General features: G+C 39.5%; 1 protein-coding gene across 1 annotated transcript; it reads right to left on the reverse strand.

Moving 5' to 3' along the window:
- Positions 1 to 785: 785 nt before the first annotated feature.
- Positions 786 to 16029, reverse strand: LOC5500835 (peroxidasin). Its single transcript, XM_048721704.1, has 10 exons — positions 15899 to 16029; positions 13012 to 13159; positions 11883 to 12129; positions 10978 to 11293; positions 10551 to 10814; positions 6616 to 6811; positions 4590 to 4771; positions 3480 to 3754; positions 2846 to 3181; positions 786 to 1374 (listed from the first exon to the last, which is right to left on the reverse strand). The coding sequence occupies exons 2-10, from the start codon at positions 13142 to 13144 to the stop codon at positions 1137 to 1139; spliced, it is 2187 nt and encodes a 728-aa protein (XP_048577661.1). The 5' UTR covers positions 13145 to 13159; positions 15899 to 16029; the 3' UTR covers positions 786 to 1136.
- Positions 16030 to 17200: the final 1171 nt, after the last annotated feature.

The raw sequence follows: 17200 nt of genomic DNA on the forward strand, positions 1-17200 counted from the left end.
AATGAAGAAATAGGCCATTCCAGCTATAAGCATGCGCGCGTTTCACCATGGGTACCTACCTACCTTACCGGCATGCAGCGCGCGCTTCGTTTGATGTAAGCTTAAAAAAGCGCCCGCTGCATTCTGGTAGTCTGGTAGTCGTATTTAAAACGAGAGAAAATGCAATGCCCAGACCGCCCAACATTGTTTAAATGATGTAAGTCCTGGATAGTGGTATCCTCTGGTATTTCACGTAAAGGCCGATTTAGACGTGTCCGTAGCGGAGTTGAAGAGCTGATTTAGACTTTGCGACTTGAGTTGTATGCTGACGCGAGCGTGTCGCATGCGATGGTTGTAGGCAAAAATCGTAGCGTCTTAATCGGCTTTGAGCACCCCTGTTTTCGGGGGTAGTCGCCTTTACGACATTTGGAGTAGATGCAAAACTCCTGAAACTAGTCCTTATCATCAACCACCAGCCGCGTACCCAGAATTGGCTGGGGGGGGGGGGGGGGGGTGCGCAGTCATAGAAATCATATGGAAAAAGCGTAGAATTTGAAGATTCCTTAATGAGAAATGACCCACTTCTGGCCGCCAAGGGGGGGGGGGGGGGGGGTGCACGCGCATCTGGCCACAGGACGCATTTTGTAATAATACTGGGACGAACCGAACTGCTAGGACCAATTTTACTGCCAGTGAAAGCGACGACAATAAGTTTTGGTGTGTGTGTGTGTGTGGGGGGTACCTAACTAGTGGTTTTCCTCACTTAAGACTCTCCCCTGATAAAATAAATATTGAAGTGAAAACGGTTTTACACACTCTAAATTGTGATTTTTATTTATTTAAATCACTGTGCTTGTAATACAAAACTCTATGGTGTTTGCTATGATGGCCTGGACTAATAGTAAACTAAAATTGCAAGCTGTATTTGCAAGTTATATCTGTAAAATTGGCTTGCTTTTACAGGCAGAATTTTCGCGCTATTTGCAGTGCGATAAAATCGCCACAAAATATCAACCAGTATCGTGGGACAAAAGTTACTAGTTCACACAAAACGAACTTCTAAACACAAACATAGCACCAGGGATAGACCAGGTGCTAGAAATTTTTTAAATGTGATGAAAACAAGCTTGCGTTTGATCTTTCAGCAGCTAATGTCATTACTGTAGGGGTAGTAAGTTATGCCAGGGGACATCGAGCCAAGGATTGAGGGACATCCGGGATATTTTACTGCAAGGATTTAGTTTGTTACGCTTGTCACGGAGATTGAGCGCTCTGGGTTGAATCTGCCTGACATTGTCACCGTTGTCGCAGATGATACGTGCGAGGCTGATTTTACGGATGCTCTGCAGCTGACGCCAGGTGAACCCTGTACGACCCGGGCGCTCGTACCAGAACCTGGTAAAGAGATAATAAGAGCTTCAATGCGGATAAAAAAATCATCAACATGAACATTCAAATCTCAGCGGCGTAGCCAGGATTTTTAACAGGAGGGGGCTCAAAAGGCCTTTTCAATGCATTGTCTCCTGTATTTTAGATAATGTCTCATACATTTACTGTATTTTTGGCTGCTAGAAGGGGGGGCCCGGGCCCCCTTGGCCACCCCTCTGGCAACACACCAAAAACGGCGCGCGCGCTCAAGAATTGCTGAAAAACGGCGTTGACGTCCGTGACAGGAAATCTCGAGCGACATTTTCCCTATTTTTACGTTCTACGCGCGCGGTCACGGACGTCAACGCCGTTCTTCAGCAATTCGTGAGCGCGCGCGCCGCTTTTGATGCCGTTCGTGTTGACTTTCTTAAGCTCTCTATTATCCGCACCACCAACATTATCGCAGCATGATTGTATATAGCCGTCACTTGTATCACCATCACCATCAACATCACTACCACCCCACGGCAACATCACACCATCTCTTCATCATATTCACCATCACCAGCACAACAATTGTCATCATCTCCACAATCAACACCACAAGCACTGTCATCACAATCACCTGCAATATCTCTACAACACCACCCCAACATCATTATCACCACCACCACCACAACCACTATAGTCACAATCACCACCATCGCAACATCATATTTACCATCACCACCACAACCACTATAGTCACAATCACCATCAACCACCATCGCAACATCATATTTACCATCACCACCACAACCACTATAGTCACAATCACCATCAACCACCATCGCAACATCATATTTACCATCACCACCACAACCACTATAGTCACAATCACCATCAACCACCATCGCAACATCATATTTACCATCACCACCACAACCACTATATTCACCATCACCACCATCGCAACATCATATTTACCATCACCACCACAACCATTCTCATCACAATCACCTGGTCCTTCACTACTACACCACATCAACATTATATTGACCATCACCACCACCACTATTGTCACTATCACTATGACTACCACACCACTTCAATTTCATATCACCGCAAATATCCTCATCCCCATCTTTTCCTTAACCACCATCTTACGGCGATCACTATCGCCTCCAAAACCTTCATGATCGACAGTGCTGAATAACGTATGCGTATGCGCGTGTCCTGGCGAAAACAAACACAATCGTAGTGTTGAATCGTTCGAGAAAAGGTACGAAAGGCTGGCTTTAGTCGTTGTTTTAGCTAACTGTACAAAAGGTGCCAGATTTGCCTGATAATGAGGGAGTCATACTTAAAAATATAGCCTTAGCTTTGCGCTAGTTTCTTAGCTTTCACCAAATGTGACAGTTCGCCGCTAAAACGCCGCCATTTCAAAACAAAAAGGCTGGTTTAACTGCGCGGTACTGGTACTAGTCTTGCGTTTTTCAGCACTGGCTTCATGGTCTACCTGTCCCCTCTCCTGAGCCGCGCAAACTGGTTCGCCACCAAGCAAGTGAAAGTTGGTCCCAGGCTCCCTCCCTTGACAGGTATCTCCATGATCCCGCCAGCAAACAGGTCCACGTCATCCACGTGCTTGTAGACCTTCCTCAACTTCTGGATGTTGCTACTCGAGATCTCTCTACGAAAGTGCAAGAAGGATGATGCCCGTCGCAGCCTGCAGAGCTTCCTGAAGGTGTTATAGCCAGGCAGCCCGTGCTCTCGGCCTCGCTGGATGTTCAAGGAGACGAGGTCCACCATGCCATCGGGTAGTACTAGCTGCTCTTGCACAAACTTGGAGAAATGTCTGGATGCACAGAAAACTTAGCGTCACATATGATGATGATCATTATATAATAATAATAATAATAATAATAATAATAATAATAATAATAATAATAATAATAATAATAATAATAATAATAATAATAATAATAATAATAATAATAATATGGATAATGATGATGATGATGATGATGATGATGATTTATCAAGAAAAATGAAATATCAAATATCAAATTGGTAAAAAGAATATGAATTTTATATATGACGTGACAAATAATAGAACTGAATGACGCAACATGACGTCATAATGCACTACTCACGCATCTACTTGCTGTGCCGGGTCTGTAGCCAGTCCCCTCATCATTGCGTCCACGCCCTTCTTGGCGTACAGGGGCAAGGGGTCAAACGTGCGGTTCATGTTGACGGAGTTGATGGGCTGGTACAGCTCTTTGAACCGTGCGGCCACATTCCTGATCATGCTGTGGCCGAAGCGAAAGGCGGCCCCCGCAAAAGAGTTAAATATCGAAGGATGGACCCTTCCGTGATAGCGGTTGTAGAAATGCGGTTTCAATAGTTTAAGGTCAAAATCAATAAGCTGAAAGAAACAGAATTTGTTTTTAGTTATTTAAAATATATAAATTGCTTTTGTACGCGCATTATAATTGCTACACAAACTAATATCAAGTTCACTATTACGATAATTGTATGCTTGCTGTATAAAACTGTACGCCTCTGTGCTTATGAATGTTTAATTCTCAAACTCTGGATTTTAAATATATTCATTCAGACCAACTGAAGTTTCTTTGAGCATCATTATAATACACCTATTCAAATAAGCTTGCACTGGAACAACCATGTGTCGTAACCCGCGGTCGTTCATGGGTGGAATAAAAACGGCTGAATCCTTGCCTAAAAGCCATGCAAATATAATATATATAAAGAATGTAAACAGGAATGCTACATGTTTTGAAACCTGGAATTTAATCATTTTTGTTTTCGCTTATTTGCTTATTTACTTGATATCCATGAAGCACTGCGGGTAGTGTGCAACCTTTTTGATGTATACCTTATTAAGGCATACATGCCTTAAAATCCAAACTAAAATGTGACATGGATTTCAAGGTTTCCCTCTAAAAAATAGTTCCCAGATTATCAACAACGCGCTTGAAAATCAAAATAGTGTTTGGTGTTCTTGAGCTGTTTACTGGTTATTGTTGTATGCGCGTTTCAACTCCATTTATGTTCCAAGGGGAGAGGTGTCTTACAGCGGTTAGTTTGCAAGTTTAATTGAAATAACAGTCTACGAATGAAGTCTGATATGTAAGTGACGATATTTGATTGAAAATATCTTGGTTGCTTGCTTGAAATAGCCGCCATAGAATTGCGGCGTTATTGGTCTTCTTTTAGTAATACTGGACCTCTCGACTCACCGTTGTTTCGTTGAAGATCAGCGGTAGGAACTCGTTGTAGGTGATATGCTGGATTTGTGCGCCCACGATCTTGCGAGCCTCTTGGAACACCTTGTCCGGCGACCAATGGCGGTTGAGCTTCTTTAGTTCAGTAGCGATTCGGTTGTGTTCGCGGGCGAAAATAGTATGCATCGATGATAGACCTGCACAGGAAAAATACAGGTAAAGTTGAGAAAAAGATTAGTTGAAGAGTTTACTTATTTCCCTGTTAACGAGGCAGGGAATTCAGTATTCTAAGGGCTAACTTGGTTGGTCCATTTCTGTTAACACCAGAATTACCTCTGCAATTTTTGAGCAACTTTTGGCCATATTTTCGAGCAACTTTTCCCAAATTTACTAGCACAATCTACACATGCCTAGAGACAAAACCCAAAGGAATCAGTGACCCCCTTTTAAAATTCCAAACACTTTCGACGCCCCCCTTTAGACCTCGAATTTTTTTCGAGCTCCCCCCCCCACAGTATCCTCAAGCCCCCCCCCCCCTCGGCAAACGCGTGCAAGGTTATGGTATAAATGTGTATTTACATATGGTGTAAATGTGTATCTACATATGGTGTAAATGTGTATCTACATATGGTGTAAATGTGTATCTACATATGGTGTAAATGTGTATCTACATATGGTTTAATCGTGTATCGACATATGATGTAATCTACATACTACATATGGTATAAATGTGTATCTACATTTAGTATAAATGTGTATTTACATATGGTGTAAATGTGTAACTACATATGGTATAAATGTGTTTCTACTTATGGTATAAAGGTGTATCTACATATGGTATAAATGTGTATCTACATATGGTATAAATGTGTATCTACATATGGTATAAATGTGTATCTACTACATATGGTATAAATGTGTAATTGCATATGGTGTAAATATGTAACAACATATTGTATCAATGTGTATCTACATATGATATAAATGTGTATCTACATATGATATAAATGTGTATCTACATATGGTATAAATGTGTATCTATATATGGTGTAATTGTGTATCTACAAATGGTATAAATGTGTATCTACTTATGGTATAAATGTGTAATTGCATATGGTGTAAATATGTAACAACATATTGTATAAATGTGTATCTACATATGATATAAATGTGTATCTACATATGATATAAATGTGTATCTACATATGGTATAAATGTGTATCTACACATGGTATAAATGTGTATCTACATATGGTATAAATGTATAACTACATATGGTGTAAATGTGTATCTACATATGGTATAAATGTATAACTACATATTGTATAAATGTGTATCTACATATGGTATAAATGTGTATCTACATGTGTTATAAATGTGTATCTACATATGGTTTAAATGTGTATTTGCATATGGTATAAAGGTGTATCTACATATGATGTAAATGTGTAACTACGTAAGGTATTAATGTATATCTACATATGGTGTAATTGTGTATCTACATATGGTATAAATGTGTATCTACATATGGTATAAATGTGTATCTACATATGGTATAAATGTGTATCTACATATGGTATAAATGTGTATCTACATATGGTGTAAATGTGTATCTACATATGGTATAAATGTGTATCTACATATGGTATAAATGTGTATCTACATATGGTATAAATGTGTAATTGCATATGGTGTAAATATGTAACAACATATTGTATAAATGTGTATCTACATATGATATAAATGTGTATCTACATATGGTATAAATGTATAACTACATATGGTGTAAATGTGTATCTACATATGGTATAAATGTATAACTACATATTGTATAAATGTGTATCTACATATGGTATAAATGTGTATCTATATATGGTATAAATGTGTATTTGCATATGGTATAAATGTGTATCTACACATGGTATAAATGTGTATCTACACATGGTATAAATGTGTATCTACATATGGTATAAATGTATAACTACATATTGTATAAATGTGTATCTACATATGGTATAAATGTGTATCTCCCAGGCTTTACCTGGGTTTTCGTTGACCCTGCCGTCACCCGCCATGAAACAAGGCCTCCGCTTGACATCCGAGGAGCGACAGAACTCGCCCTTGGCAGCAGGGGGCAAGAGCTTCGCCCCGCCCGCTGGACTATCCTTTAGTCGGAGCAGCCACCTTTTTGAAGGATCGCGGAGCTTCTCAAACTTAACTGGATCGTCATCGTACACCTGAAAGCATTCAATGCATACGGTCCGTACAAATCGATGTTGAAAATAAAGCGTTGCTCGCGAATGTAAAGCGTTGCTCGCAAATGTATAGCGTTTACTGGAAATGTAAATTACTGCTCGCAATGTAAATCGTTGCTCGTGAATGCATAGCTGTAGTAAGCCTCGATTTATTGGGGGGCACGGTACAGAATTATTAAGAAAACATTGGGAGGGCACGGCCACGCACGTGTTGCTCGCAACTGTAACATTGATGGCTAGAAAATGTAAAGTGTTGCTTGCAACTTTAACATGGATGGATAGAAAATGTAAAGTGCTGCTCGCAACTTTAACATGGATGGCTAGAAAATGTAAAGTGTTGCTCGCAACTTTAACCTGGATGGCTAGAAAATGTAAAGTGTTGCTCGCAACTTTAACATGGAAGGCTAGAAAATGTAAAGTGTTGCTCGCAACTTTAACATGGATGGCTAGAAAATGTAAAGTGTTGCTTGCAACTTTAACATGGATGGCTAGAAAATGTAAAGTGTTGCTCGCAACTTTAACATGGATGGCTAGAAAATGTAAAGTGTTACTCGCATATTTAACATGGATGGCTAGAAAATGTAAAGTGTTGCTCGCAACTTTAACATGGATGGATAGAAAATGTACAGTGTTGCTCGCAACTTTAACATGGATGGCTAGAAAATTTAATGTGTTGCTCGCAACTTTAACCTGGATGGCTAGAAAATGTAAAGTGTTGCTCGCAACTTTAACATGGATGGCTAGAAAATGTAAAGTCTTGCTCTAAACTTTAACACGGATAGCTAAAAAATGTAAAGTGTTGCTCGCAATTTTAACGTGGATGGCTAGAAAATGTAAAGTGTTGCTTGCAACTTTAACATGGATGGATAGAAAATGTAAAGTGTTGCTCGCAACTTTAACATGGATGGCTAGAAAATGTAATGTGTTGCTCGCAACTTTAACCTGGATGGCTAGAAAATGTAAAGTGTTGCTCGAAACTTTAACATGGATGGCTAGAAAATGTAAAGTCTTGCTCGAAACTTTAACATGGATAGCTAAAAAATGTAAAGTGTTGCTCGCAACTTTAACATGGATGGCTAGAAAATGTAAAGTGTTGCTTGCAACTTTAACATGGATAGATAGAAAATGTAAAGTGTTGCTCGCAACTTTAAAATGGATGGCTAGAAAATGTAATGTGTTGCTCGCAACTTTAACCTGGATGGCTAGAAAATGTAAAGTGTTGCTCGCAACTTTAACATGGATGGCTAGAAAATGTAAAGTCTTGCTCGAAACTTTAACACGGATAGCTAAAAAATGTAAAGTGTTGCTCGCAATTTTAACATGGATGGCTAGAAAATGTAAAGTGTTGCTTGCAACTTTAACATGGATGGATAAAAAATGTAAAGTGTTGCTCGCAACTTTAACATGGATGGCTAGAAAATGTAATGTGTTGCTCGCAACTTTAACCTGGATGGCTAGAAAATGTAAAGTGTTGCTCGAAACTTTAACATGGATGGCTAGAAAATGTAAAGTCTTGCTCGAAACTTGAACATGGATAGCTAAAAAATGTAAAGTGTTGCTCACAACTTTAACATGGATGGCTAGAAAATGTAATGTGTTGCTTGCAACTTTAAAATGGATGGCTAGAGAATGTAAAGTGTTGCTCGCAAACGTAACAAGAATTGCTAGAAAATGCAAATTGCTGCTCGCGAATGTAACAAGATTTGCTAGAGAATGTAAAGTGTTGCTCGCAACTTTAACATGGATGGCTAGAAAATGTAATGTGTTGCTCGCAACTTTGACCTGGATGGCTAGAAAATGTAAAGTGTTGCTCGAAACTTTAACCTGGATGGCTAGAAAATGTAAAGTGTTGCTCGCATATTTAACATGGATGGCTAGAAAATGGTTAGGGGTTTGCTTGCAACTTTAACATGGATGGCTAGAAAATGTAAAGTCTTGCTCGCAACTTTAACATGGATAGCTAAAAAATGTAAAGTGTTGCTCGCAACTTTAACATGGATGGCTAGAAAATGTAAAGTGTTGCTTGCAACTTTAACATGGATGGATAGAAAATGTACAGTGTTGCTCGCAACTTTAACATGGATGGCTAGAAAATTTAATGTGTTGCTCGCAACTTTAACCTGGATGGCTAGAAAATGTAAAGTGTTGCTCGCAACTTTAACATGGATGGCTAGAAAATGTAAAGTCTTGCTCGAAACTTTAACATGGATGGCTAGAAAATGTAAAGTGTTGCTCGCAACTTTAACCTGGATGGCTAGAAAATGTAAAGTGTTGCTCGAAACTTTAACATGGATGGCTAGAAAATGTAAAGTCTTGCTCGAAACTTTAACATGGATAGCTAAAAAATGTAAAGTGTTGCTCACAACTTTAACATGGATGGCTAGAAAATGTAAAGTGTTGCTTGCAACTTTAACATGGACAGCTAAAAAATGTAAAGTGTTGCTCGCAACTTTAACATGGATGGCTAGAAAATGCAAAGTGTTGCTTTCGAATATAACAAGATTTGCTAGAGAATGTTAAGTGTTGCTCGCAAACGTAACAAGAATTGCTAGAAAATGCAAAGTGCTGCTCGCGAATGTAACAAGATTTGCTAGAGAATGTAAAGTGTTGCTCGCAAACGTAACAAGAATTGCTAGAAAATGCAAAGTGTTGCTCGCGAATAAAACAAGAGTTGCTGGAAAAAGCAGTGCTGCTCGCGAATGTAAAAAATTTGCTAGAAAATGCAAAGTGTTGCTCGCAATTGTAACAAGAGTTGCTGGAAAAAGCAGTGTTGCTCGCGAATGTAAAAAATTTGCTATAAAATGCAAAGTGTTGCTCGCAATTGTAACAAGATTTGCTAGAAAATGCAAAGTGTTGCTCGCGAATGTAACAAGATTTGCTAGAAAATGCAAAATGCTGCTCGCGGATGTAAAAGTTGCTTTTCCACCAATAATTCTTTTCTTTTTTTCCATTTCGTACTCTTCTAACTATTTTAACTACTGTCTCTCCAAATTGCTCAAGTGCAAATGCATGTTTGTTGACTTTCTTCACTATAATAGTTGTGTGCCCAGACCCATTGCAATCGGAAGATCACTTATCAAACAGGTTCACACCTTTAAGTTGCTCGGAGTGCACTTATCACGTGACCTATCATGGCAGCTAATAAAATGTAGTGTTCCATCGCCGATATTGTGTTGATTTACTGTGCGCTGATTAGAGCGTCGATTGAATTTGCCTCAGTTGTTTTCGCTGGTTTACTCAAATATCTTAACGATTAATTAGAGAACATTCATAAGAGGGCCTTAGGTATCATCTGGCCTGGAATGAAGTATTGTGACGCCCAGTACGAGCCAACATCATGACTTTACATTGTGGATAAGAAGAGATTCGTTAACGATATTAAGCCTAGTAGTCCGGTTTATGCCCTGATTCATAACAGAATTATTGATTCAAAACACAAAACACATTCTAAAAGGAAGTATTACGATGTCCCCATAAATACAGATCGCTTCTCTAAATTTGTTACTGTAAAATTTCAACCACTCAAACTATTTTTTAGAATTGTTATTGCCAACATTAAATTAACTGCTATTACCAACATAATCCGATTTGCTATCATTGCCAACACGAACCAAATAGCTTTTTCCAACATCACCTAAATTAGTATTGCCGATATTACTCAAGTTGCTGTCAATAACATCCACCCAATGTCTCATTGCCACCAATACCAAAATTTACTTACCATCGATCCATCGATGAAAGATGATTTGGTGTTTACTTGCTGTCTCACAAGCTTTCCCTGCTTACGTATGTTAATGGGAACATTTCTCTTCAGCTGTATGCATCGTACGCCTTTAGCCCAGAAATGAGGGTCATCCTTTGGTACCGCGATACCAAAACACTCGCCTTGAAGGCCACACTTATTCTCGCAGTTAATATTGGGCTGGGCGCCGTGAGTGATGTCATGATCAATAAACTGGCCCCAGATCATAGCCATGTGGGACATCTAAAAAGAGAGCGATTGTGACGTCATAACTTGGTGACAAGCCAAGACACAGATTTAAAACCTTGCCACATTGATAACAAGCTAAGGAGAGCTTTGGGAATATAAGGAAAATGGCAAGAATAACCTTTCCTAGCGTTTTACACAACTGGCGAACATTTCTTACCCTTTTTGAAGGTCGATCTTTGTCCTGGAAAAGAGTGAAGCTCACTTTACGGGCATTCGTCAACTGCCCTCCCCCTACCGCCGCCCGCGGTTTGGACATCATGTCAGCGTATGCCGGCCGAGCGACACGTGTGAAAGGAGTGTTAGCGGCTCCCCAGTTCTTGTACCTCAGGTTGTTACAGACGCCAGTTATGGTACGATAGGGGGATTTTCTGTCGCATTTGTTTACAATTCTCTTGGAGTCTTCGTCTGATTCATTATCTGAGAGTGGGTCCTCAGCTTTTGGTAGTAGTTGCGCAGCACGCGACACAGGGATGCTGAGATACGATAAATGATGAGACCTTTGTCATCATCATCATCATCATCATCATGATTATGATTATCAACACATTGTCACCACCATCATAACTTAATCATCATCATTATAACCACCATCATTATCATCCCCATCGACACATCACCAAATCACCACCATAGCTTTATCATTATCAACATCATCGCACCGTCATTATCATCCCCATCGACACATCATCACATCACCAGCAAAACCGTTATTATCATCATAATCATAACCACATTCATAACCATTACCATTAACAGATCACCACCATCTTTAACACTATCATCATAGTCACTACCGGAAGATCTAAATTCAATACAGTACCAGCTCATGGGGGTGAAAAAGTGACTGAAATATTAAATGTTCAGGGCTGTAGCAGGGGGTGGGGCACTGGGGGCATCTGCCCCCCCCCCCCCCAAATATTAAAAAAATGATAAGGAAATAACCATCAGAGGCGTGGCGGTGCCCCCTAATATTTTCTTTCTAATGTTTCTGCATTGTGTCCCCCCCCCCCCCGATCTTACGTGGCCTACTACGGCTACGATGTTGTTGTTACACAAACATACTTGAGTTTCCTTGCGATGTTCCTGGCAGTTTCCTCCATGAGAAGCACATCCTTTCGCCCTTGCTCAAGCTCGGGTACTTGACGACTATAGTGCTGAGCCTGCAGTGACTGCTCAGTGTCCAGCGGGGTTCCAGGCTCCTCCTCGGCCAAACTCTTCTTTGCCTTTTCAAGTGCGTCCGCGACCATCTCTTCTGTGACTTTGGGCATGTCATCTAGGGCATTGTTCTTAGTATTTCCTTCTGGGTCGTCTTCATATGACAAATAGCACAGAAACTTATTCGCAACGAGTAAAATACAGGGGCGGATCTAGCTTTTCGCCAAAGGGGGGGTTTGGCTCAGTGACAAAGGGAGGAGAGGGTAATTATCTTTTGTTACTTATGGCTTTCTGGCAGCCCAAAGGGGGGTTAAACCCCCTAAACCCTCCCCCTAGATCCGCTACTGACATACACACTAACGCTTATATACTTAACACAGTCGAAGTCGTAGATATATAGATAGATATTTTATTCACGGCACCTTATAAAACATTTACATCGGCGTAAATCCACAAATAATTAAATAAATGATATTGAATGGTGTTGATATGTTTTTCTTACTTTGCCATTTCCTTTTTTTTTTCTTGTTGTTTAGAATGATTAGGTGACGTCACCATACGTTGTCATCAAGCTTTACATTTCTTGTCTTCATACATTCAAAAATATGTTTCGCTAAGCGCCGATTCACGTTTTTATTCCGGCTGAACCCATAATTCTGACGAAATTATTTTCTTTGTTGGCATGGTGTCTAACATTGATACCTGCATGGGTTTTAAGGAATTCCAATAAATCATCCCAATCATTTTTACAGGCCGGACATTCTAACAGAAAATGCTCTTCATCCTCCACTTTACCTGTCTGGCATACTAAGCATTTTCTTTTCTTTCGTATCTACGAAGGCCCGGGGCGTCCCGCCTGCGGACACCTGAATTTCTCATGATATGTAAGTAAGGTTTTTCTTCCCCCTTTCTCCTGGAGAAATTCAAGATCCACCCCTATAATGCTATCAAGATCAGTCCATAGAGGTAAAAGCTACATACTTTGTGTTCAAAGTACATCATACCATATTTTGACAAAACAAATCTGATGTATTACCTTCCATATTTTCCTCGTCAATGATTTGAGGGTATATGACGTCATCATCCTCAAGAGAAGAGTCGGTGACTTCTTGAGTAATCTCTTTGGCGCATGCGCAGGAGACCAGCGCGAGAAGCAACAGATATCTCATGCTTGCCTGTCAAAACTATAAAGAGAGCATGAAAGATTCAGCGTCATTTCAGGCTGTGTGTTTGGTACATCCGAGAAAAGGTTAGCAGGTCAGTGTATCGTTATCGTTGGGCAACCTGTGGCCAAGACTGCGCTTTTCTGCGATCAAGGGGGGTGGGAGGGATTTTCATTCCTCCTTGCCCAGAGGGTTTTTACCCAATGATTATCCCATGATTTTACGAATAGATTCAAGACATACGGAGTTTATTTCGAAGTGTGCTAGGGCTGGTTTCCCGCAAACTCTGACATATTGACCTACTCTAATCTAATTCCGACTTCTAATTGGTCTATGTAGTTAAACAATATCTACACGCTGATTTGCTTATTGCGTTTTCAAATGGAAACAAACAAACAATGGGAAAGGAATGTGGTTTGGTTTACAGCAGCCGCTTGTGGGGAAGGCGTGTGTGACACTAAAAGCGCCTGCTAAGCAGACTATGCCAAGAGCTGCAGTAGGCCTCAAAATATTGAAGGAGGCACGATACAGAAACATTAAGTTGAAGGGGGGAGGGGGCACAGCCACGCCCATACTGTTCATTTCCTTCTAATTATTTAACATATAGGGGGAGAGTGGCACGTGCCACACCCCAATCCCTTACGGCGTGCACGTGCCCCAACCACGCCCTTACGGCCCTGTTGCTTCAAATTTGCTAGTGAGCTATTTGTCTCCTCTTTTTGCTAGTAAGCTATTCACTATGTCAAGGTATTGAGTGACTGAGTGAGTGAATGTAAACAATAGATAAATACTGACAATTATGCGTCCTTAGTGCCTATGACCAGCGGGCGGCAGTGGAATTCGCCTAGGTACTTTATATATTATATATTGTCAATGGTAGGGGTTAGGGTTAGAACATATATAATACCATATATAACGTACCTATCGAAGTTCGAGGCTGAACAATTGTAATAACAAGGGAGAAACGTGGAATGGACATATGGACAAAGTAGAATGGAATAAAGTCCTAAGAATAAATACATATATGTTGAAAAGTAAAACAATTTTTCTAAAGTCTTTCGAATAATGTCAGAGCATCTTAATTAAATCACCCACTCCTTTGTTATTGTTTATCATTGAAAACACAACGGTTTATTTGCAAGGAAACTTCAAAACAACCATCTACGAATAAAGTCTGATATATTGACGATATTTGATTGAAAATATCTTGGTTTTACTTGCTTGAATTAGCTGAAGGAAATGGATGCTTTGGATGACTCTCCTCCATTAAGCATTAAATGGCGGCTTGATATTGGCCTTATTTAACATGACAATTATGATCCTACAGGTGTGCTTTAATTCGTATCACCACAAGTCTGACCAACCGATTGATCAGAAAAATAATGATTTTGTTTGACTGTCTGTTCGATTACATACTCGTATCAATCATAGGAAGTGAACGATAAAAAGTGTCGGTATTGGTCCTTGTTTCTCTAAAAAATGTCCCGAGGCTTATCTAGGCTTTTCCAAATAATCAGACGTGACGACTATGAAACAACAGCTCCACATTCTTGTCTTCAGAACAGTAACAAACTTCCACAAGACCTGATTCTTTTAAACTAAGGAATAAGAATAAGAACGGAACTTCTCAAGAAAGGACCGGCCATTCTGTGACAAAGTGGTACACACACGTTCCACATTATGCAGGGAAAATATTTGTTGTGTATCTATCTATCATTAATTTCTGTGTGGTTTTGGGTAATTGAACATATTGCTTCCGTTATCCTGTGATCGTTTTTAAAACCTTCCAAATTCTTATATTTTTTTTTTTCAGTTAAAACCGGGAATAGATCGGACCAGCTTCTCGGGCCTCCTGTGGTGTGACGCGATAGGACATCCTAGCGGTGCTTTCTGTGCAAAAGCGAAGCCTGCGGCTAAATCGACTCAAGAGACTTTATAGATCTAGGAATTAGGGTTAGCGCTTAAGACTGAAGATATTAGGATTGTTGAAGAAGATATAAGAATATTGTTGTCCGATTTGTAATTTATATGTGCAATAGACTTCAGATGCTTTTTTTGAGAGAGAAACTCTAATTGTTTGCCATTTTCATCGCTTTTTATGTACACAATGCTTGATGGTAGGCAATAAATAAGATAATGTTCTTCCTAATTCATGGACCAGGCCTACGGAACAACTTCATAACAAGCGAAACGATAAGAAAAAAAAAGATGACGCCGTAGATGGTCTACTTTCTTGTGCACCCGGCTGAAACCATCCATCTACTATCATCCATTAACTACCATCAACGTTCGCAATTCAATTAAACATAACTATCAGCAAGATAAAATACTTGCTTGTAATATCCTCTCATTTAAACATAACGGTATAGTTGTTAATAGAGGAGGCTGATGGTCATGAGCCATCATCGACGTTCTCGCGAAGCAGAACGATGCGCCGGTTTAGTTCATGAAATGTCCCATTGGCTGCAAAAATAGCATTTCTGCCTCTCAATCAAAATAAAAAGATCTTCACTTATTAAAAGGGCGTATCATTAAGAGCTTTATCATTATTTAAGAGACCTTCCCGTGCTGCGGTGGTAGAAAGTTTTGCTGCTTTCGTTCATGAATGTTACGAGTTGTTGCAAAAATAGCTTTCTGTGTCTCAATCAAAACCAATAAATCTTTATTTATTAAAAGGGCGTCAATATTAAAACATAAAACTATCTTAAAACCTTTATTATTTAAGATAAAATATCACAGTTACAATTTAAGCTCACTCACCTGAAAAACGTCCTCCTTCCTTATCTCCCAGGCCGAGCCCCAAAATAATGGCTCAAACCGACTGGTATGTATTATATAAAGAAGGTGGAATATTTTTTACCGGTTCAAAGCTTTTAATTAAGATTGTGCATGATTTAAAAAGACATATTACGTGACCTCGTTTAAGAGGGTTAACAGAGTTAAAAACAGCATGGGTGCGAAACACAAAGGCATATATTTTCCTGTTAGTAAGGATCTATTTATTATCAAAAGTTGCTTATATGTCTGATTTCGGACATAGATTGAAGTCTTCTATCCGGGCTCATCACCCCTTTATATTAACACCGGGAAGTTGTAGCTAGCTCGAAGGTATCGGTATTTGAAAAGAATGGAATTAAAGTTCAGACGGCTGTCTTTTTTTTGCTGGCTGCATCCGCAGCACGCTTCATTTAATTTTGTTTTTGTCATTATGTTTCTATTAAAATTCCTTTATATAGGGGCTACACTATCGTACTCTTGCAATCCACCAATCCTTTGAAGTTGTGCTTAGTTATAATATTCCTCTTTTTTGGGGAATACTTTGCGTAAGTTTGATGTTTTGGAAATACTTTGCGTTCCTTTAATAGTTTGATGTTTTGGGAATACTTTGCGTTCCTTTAATAGTTTGATGTTAATTAACTATCAATGCTCTTAATGGACGAATTGGCCCCAAAGAAATCGACTTATGAAGCGTTTGCAAAACGTGCTGAGTCCCACGCTCATAACATGCATTTAACATTTCGAGATTTTAGAACGTATCCCAGTCCTTTTAACATGAAATCAAATCAAAGTTGCCTTTTTTAGATTATTTACATGCACAATACACATTGAAAAACAGTATTGTTATCAGGTTGTATTTTTATTTGGCTGTAATTTCAGCTTTTGAGCCTTTTGATCGGTTGTCACGCGATTGCACCTACAACTTCGTATTTAAAGAATGTAGATCAACCACTCCTTTATTACTTTTAACATTCGAAAATACATCGCTTTCTTTACAAGAAAACTTCAAAATAACCACCCTATTAACTATACGTTTATTGTGTAGTTCCATAATATATCCATACCCGGAGGTATGACCCCCCACCTCTCTGGAATGTCCATTTTGGGTACGATTTTTGACCCCCCACACCCCACCCCTACTATATTTCCTTGTACTGAAAATGATCAGAATAAATCGGCCTTCATTATGTATAGATGTGGGGGGACCTTGAGTATTCGGTTGAAAGCAGCTCAGCCGCTTTGATCTTATTTGCTTAAAGTTAAATGAGAGGTGTCGTACAAATC

This window comes from Nematostella vectensis, chromosome 14 (genome assembly GCF_932526225.1).
Source record: "Nematostella vectensis chromosome 14, jaNemVect1.1, whole genome shotgun sequence".
In the NCBI taxonomy this organism is placed as follows: Eukaryota; Metazoa; Cnidaria; class Anthozoa; order Actiniaria; family Edwardsiidae; genus Nematostella; species Nematostella vectensis.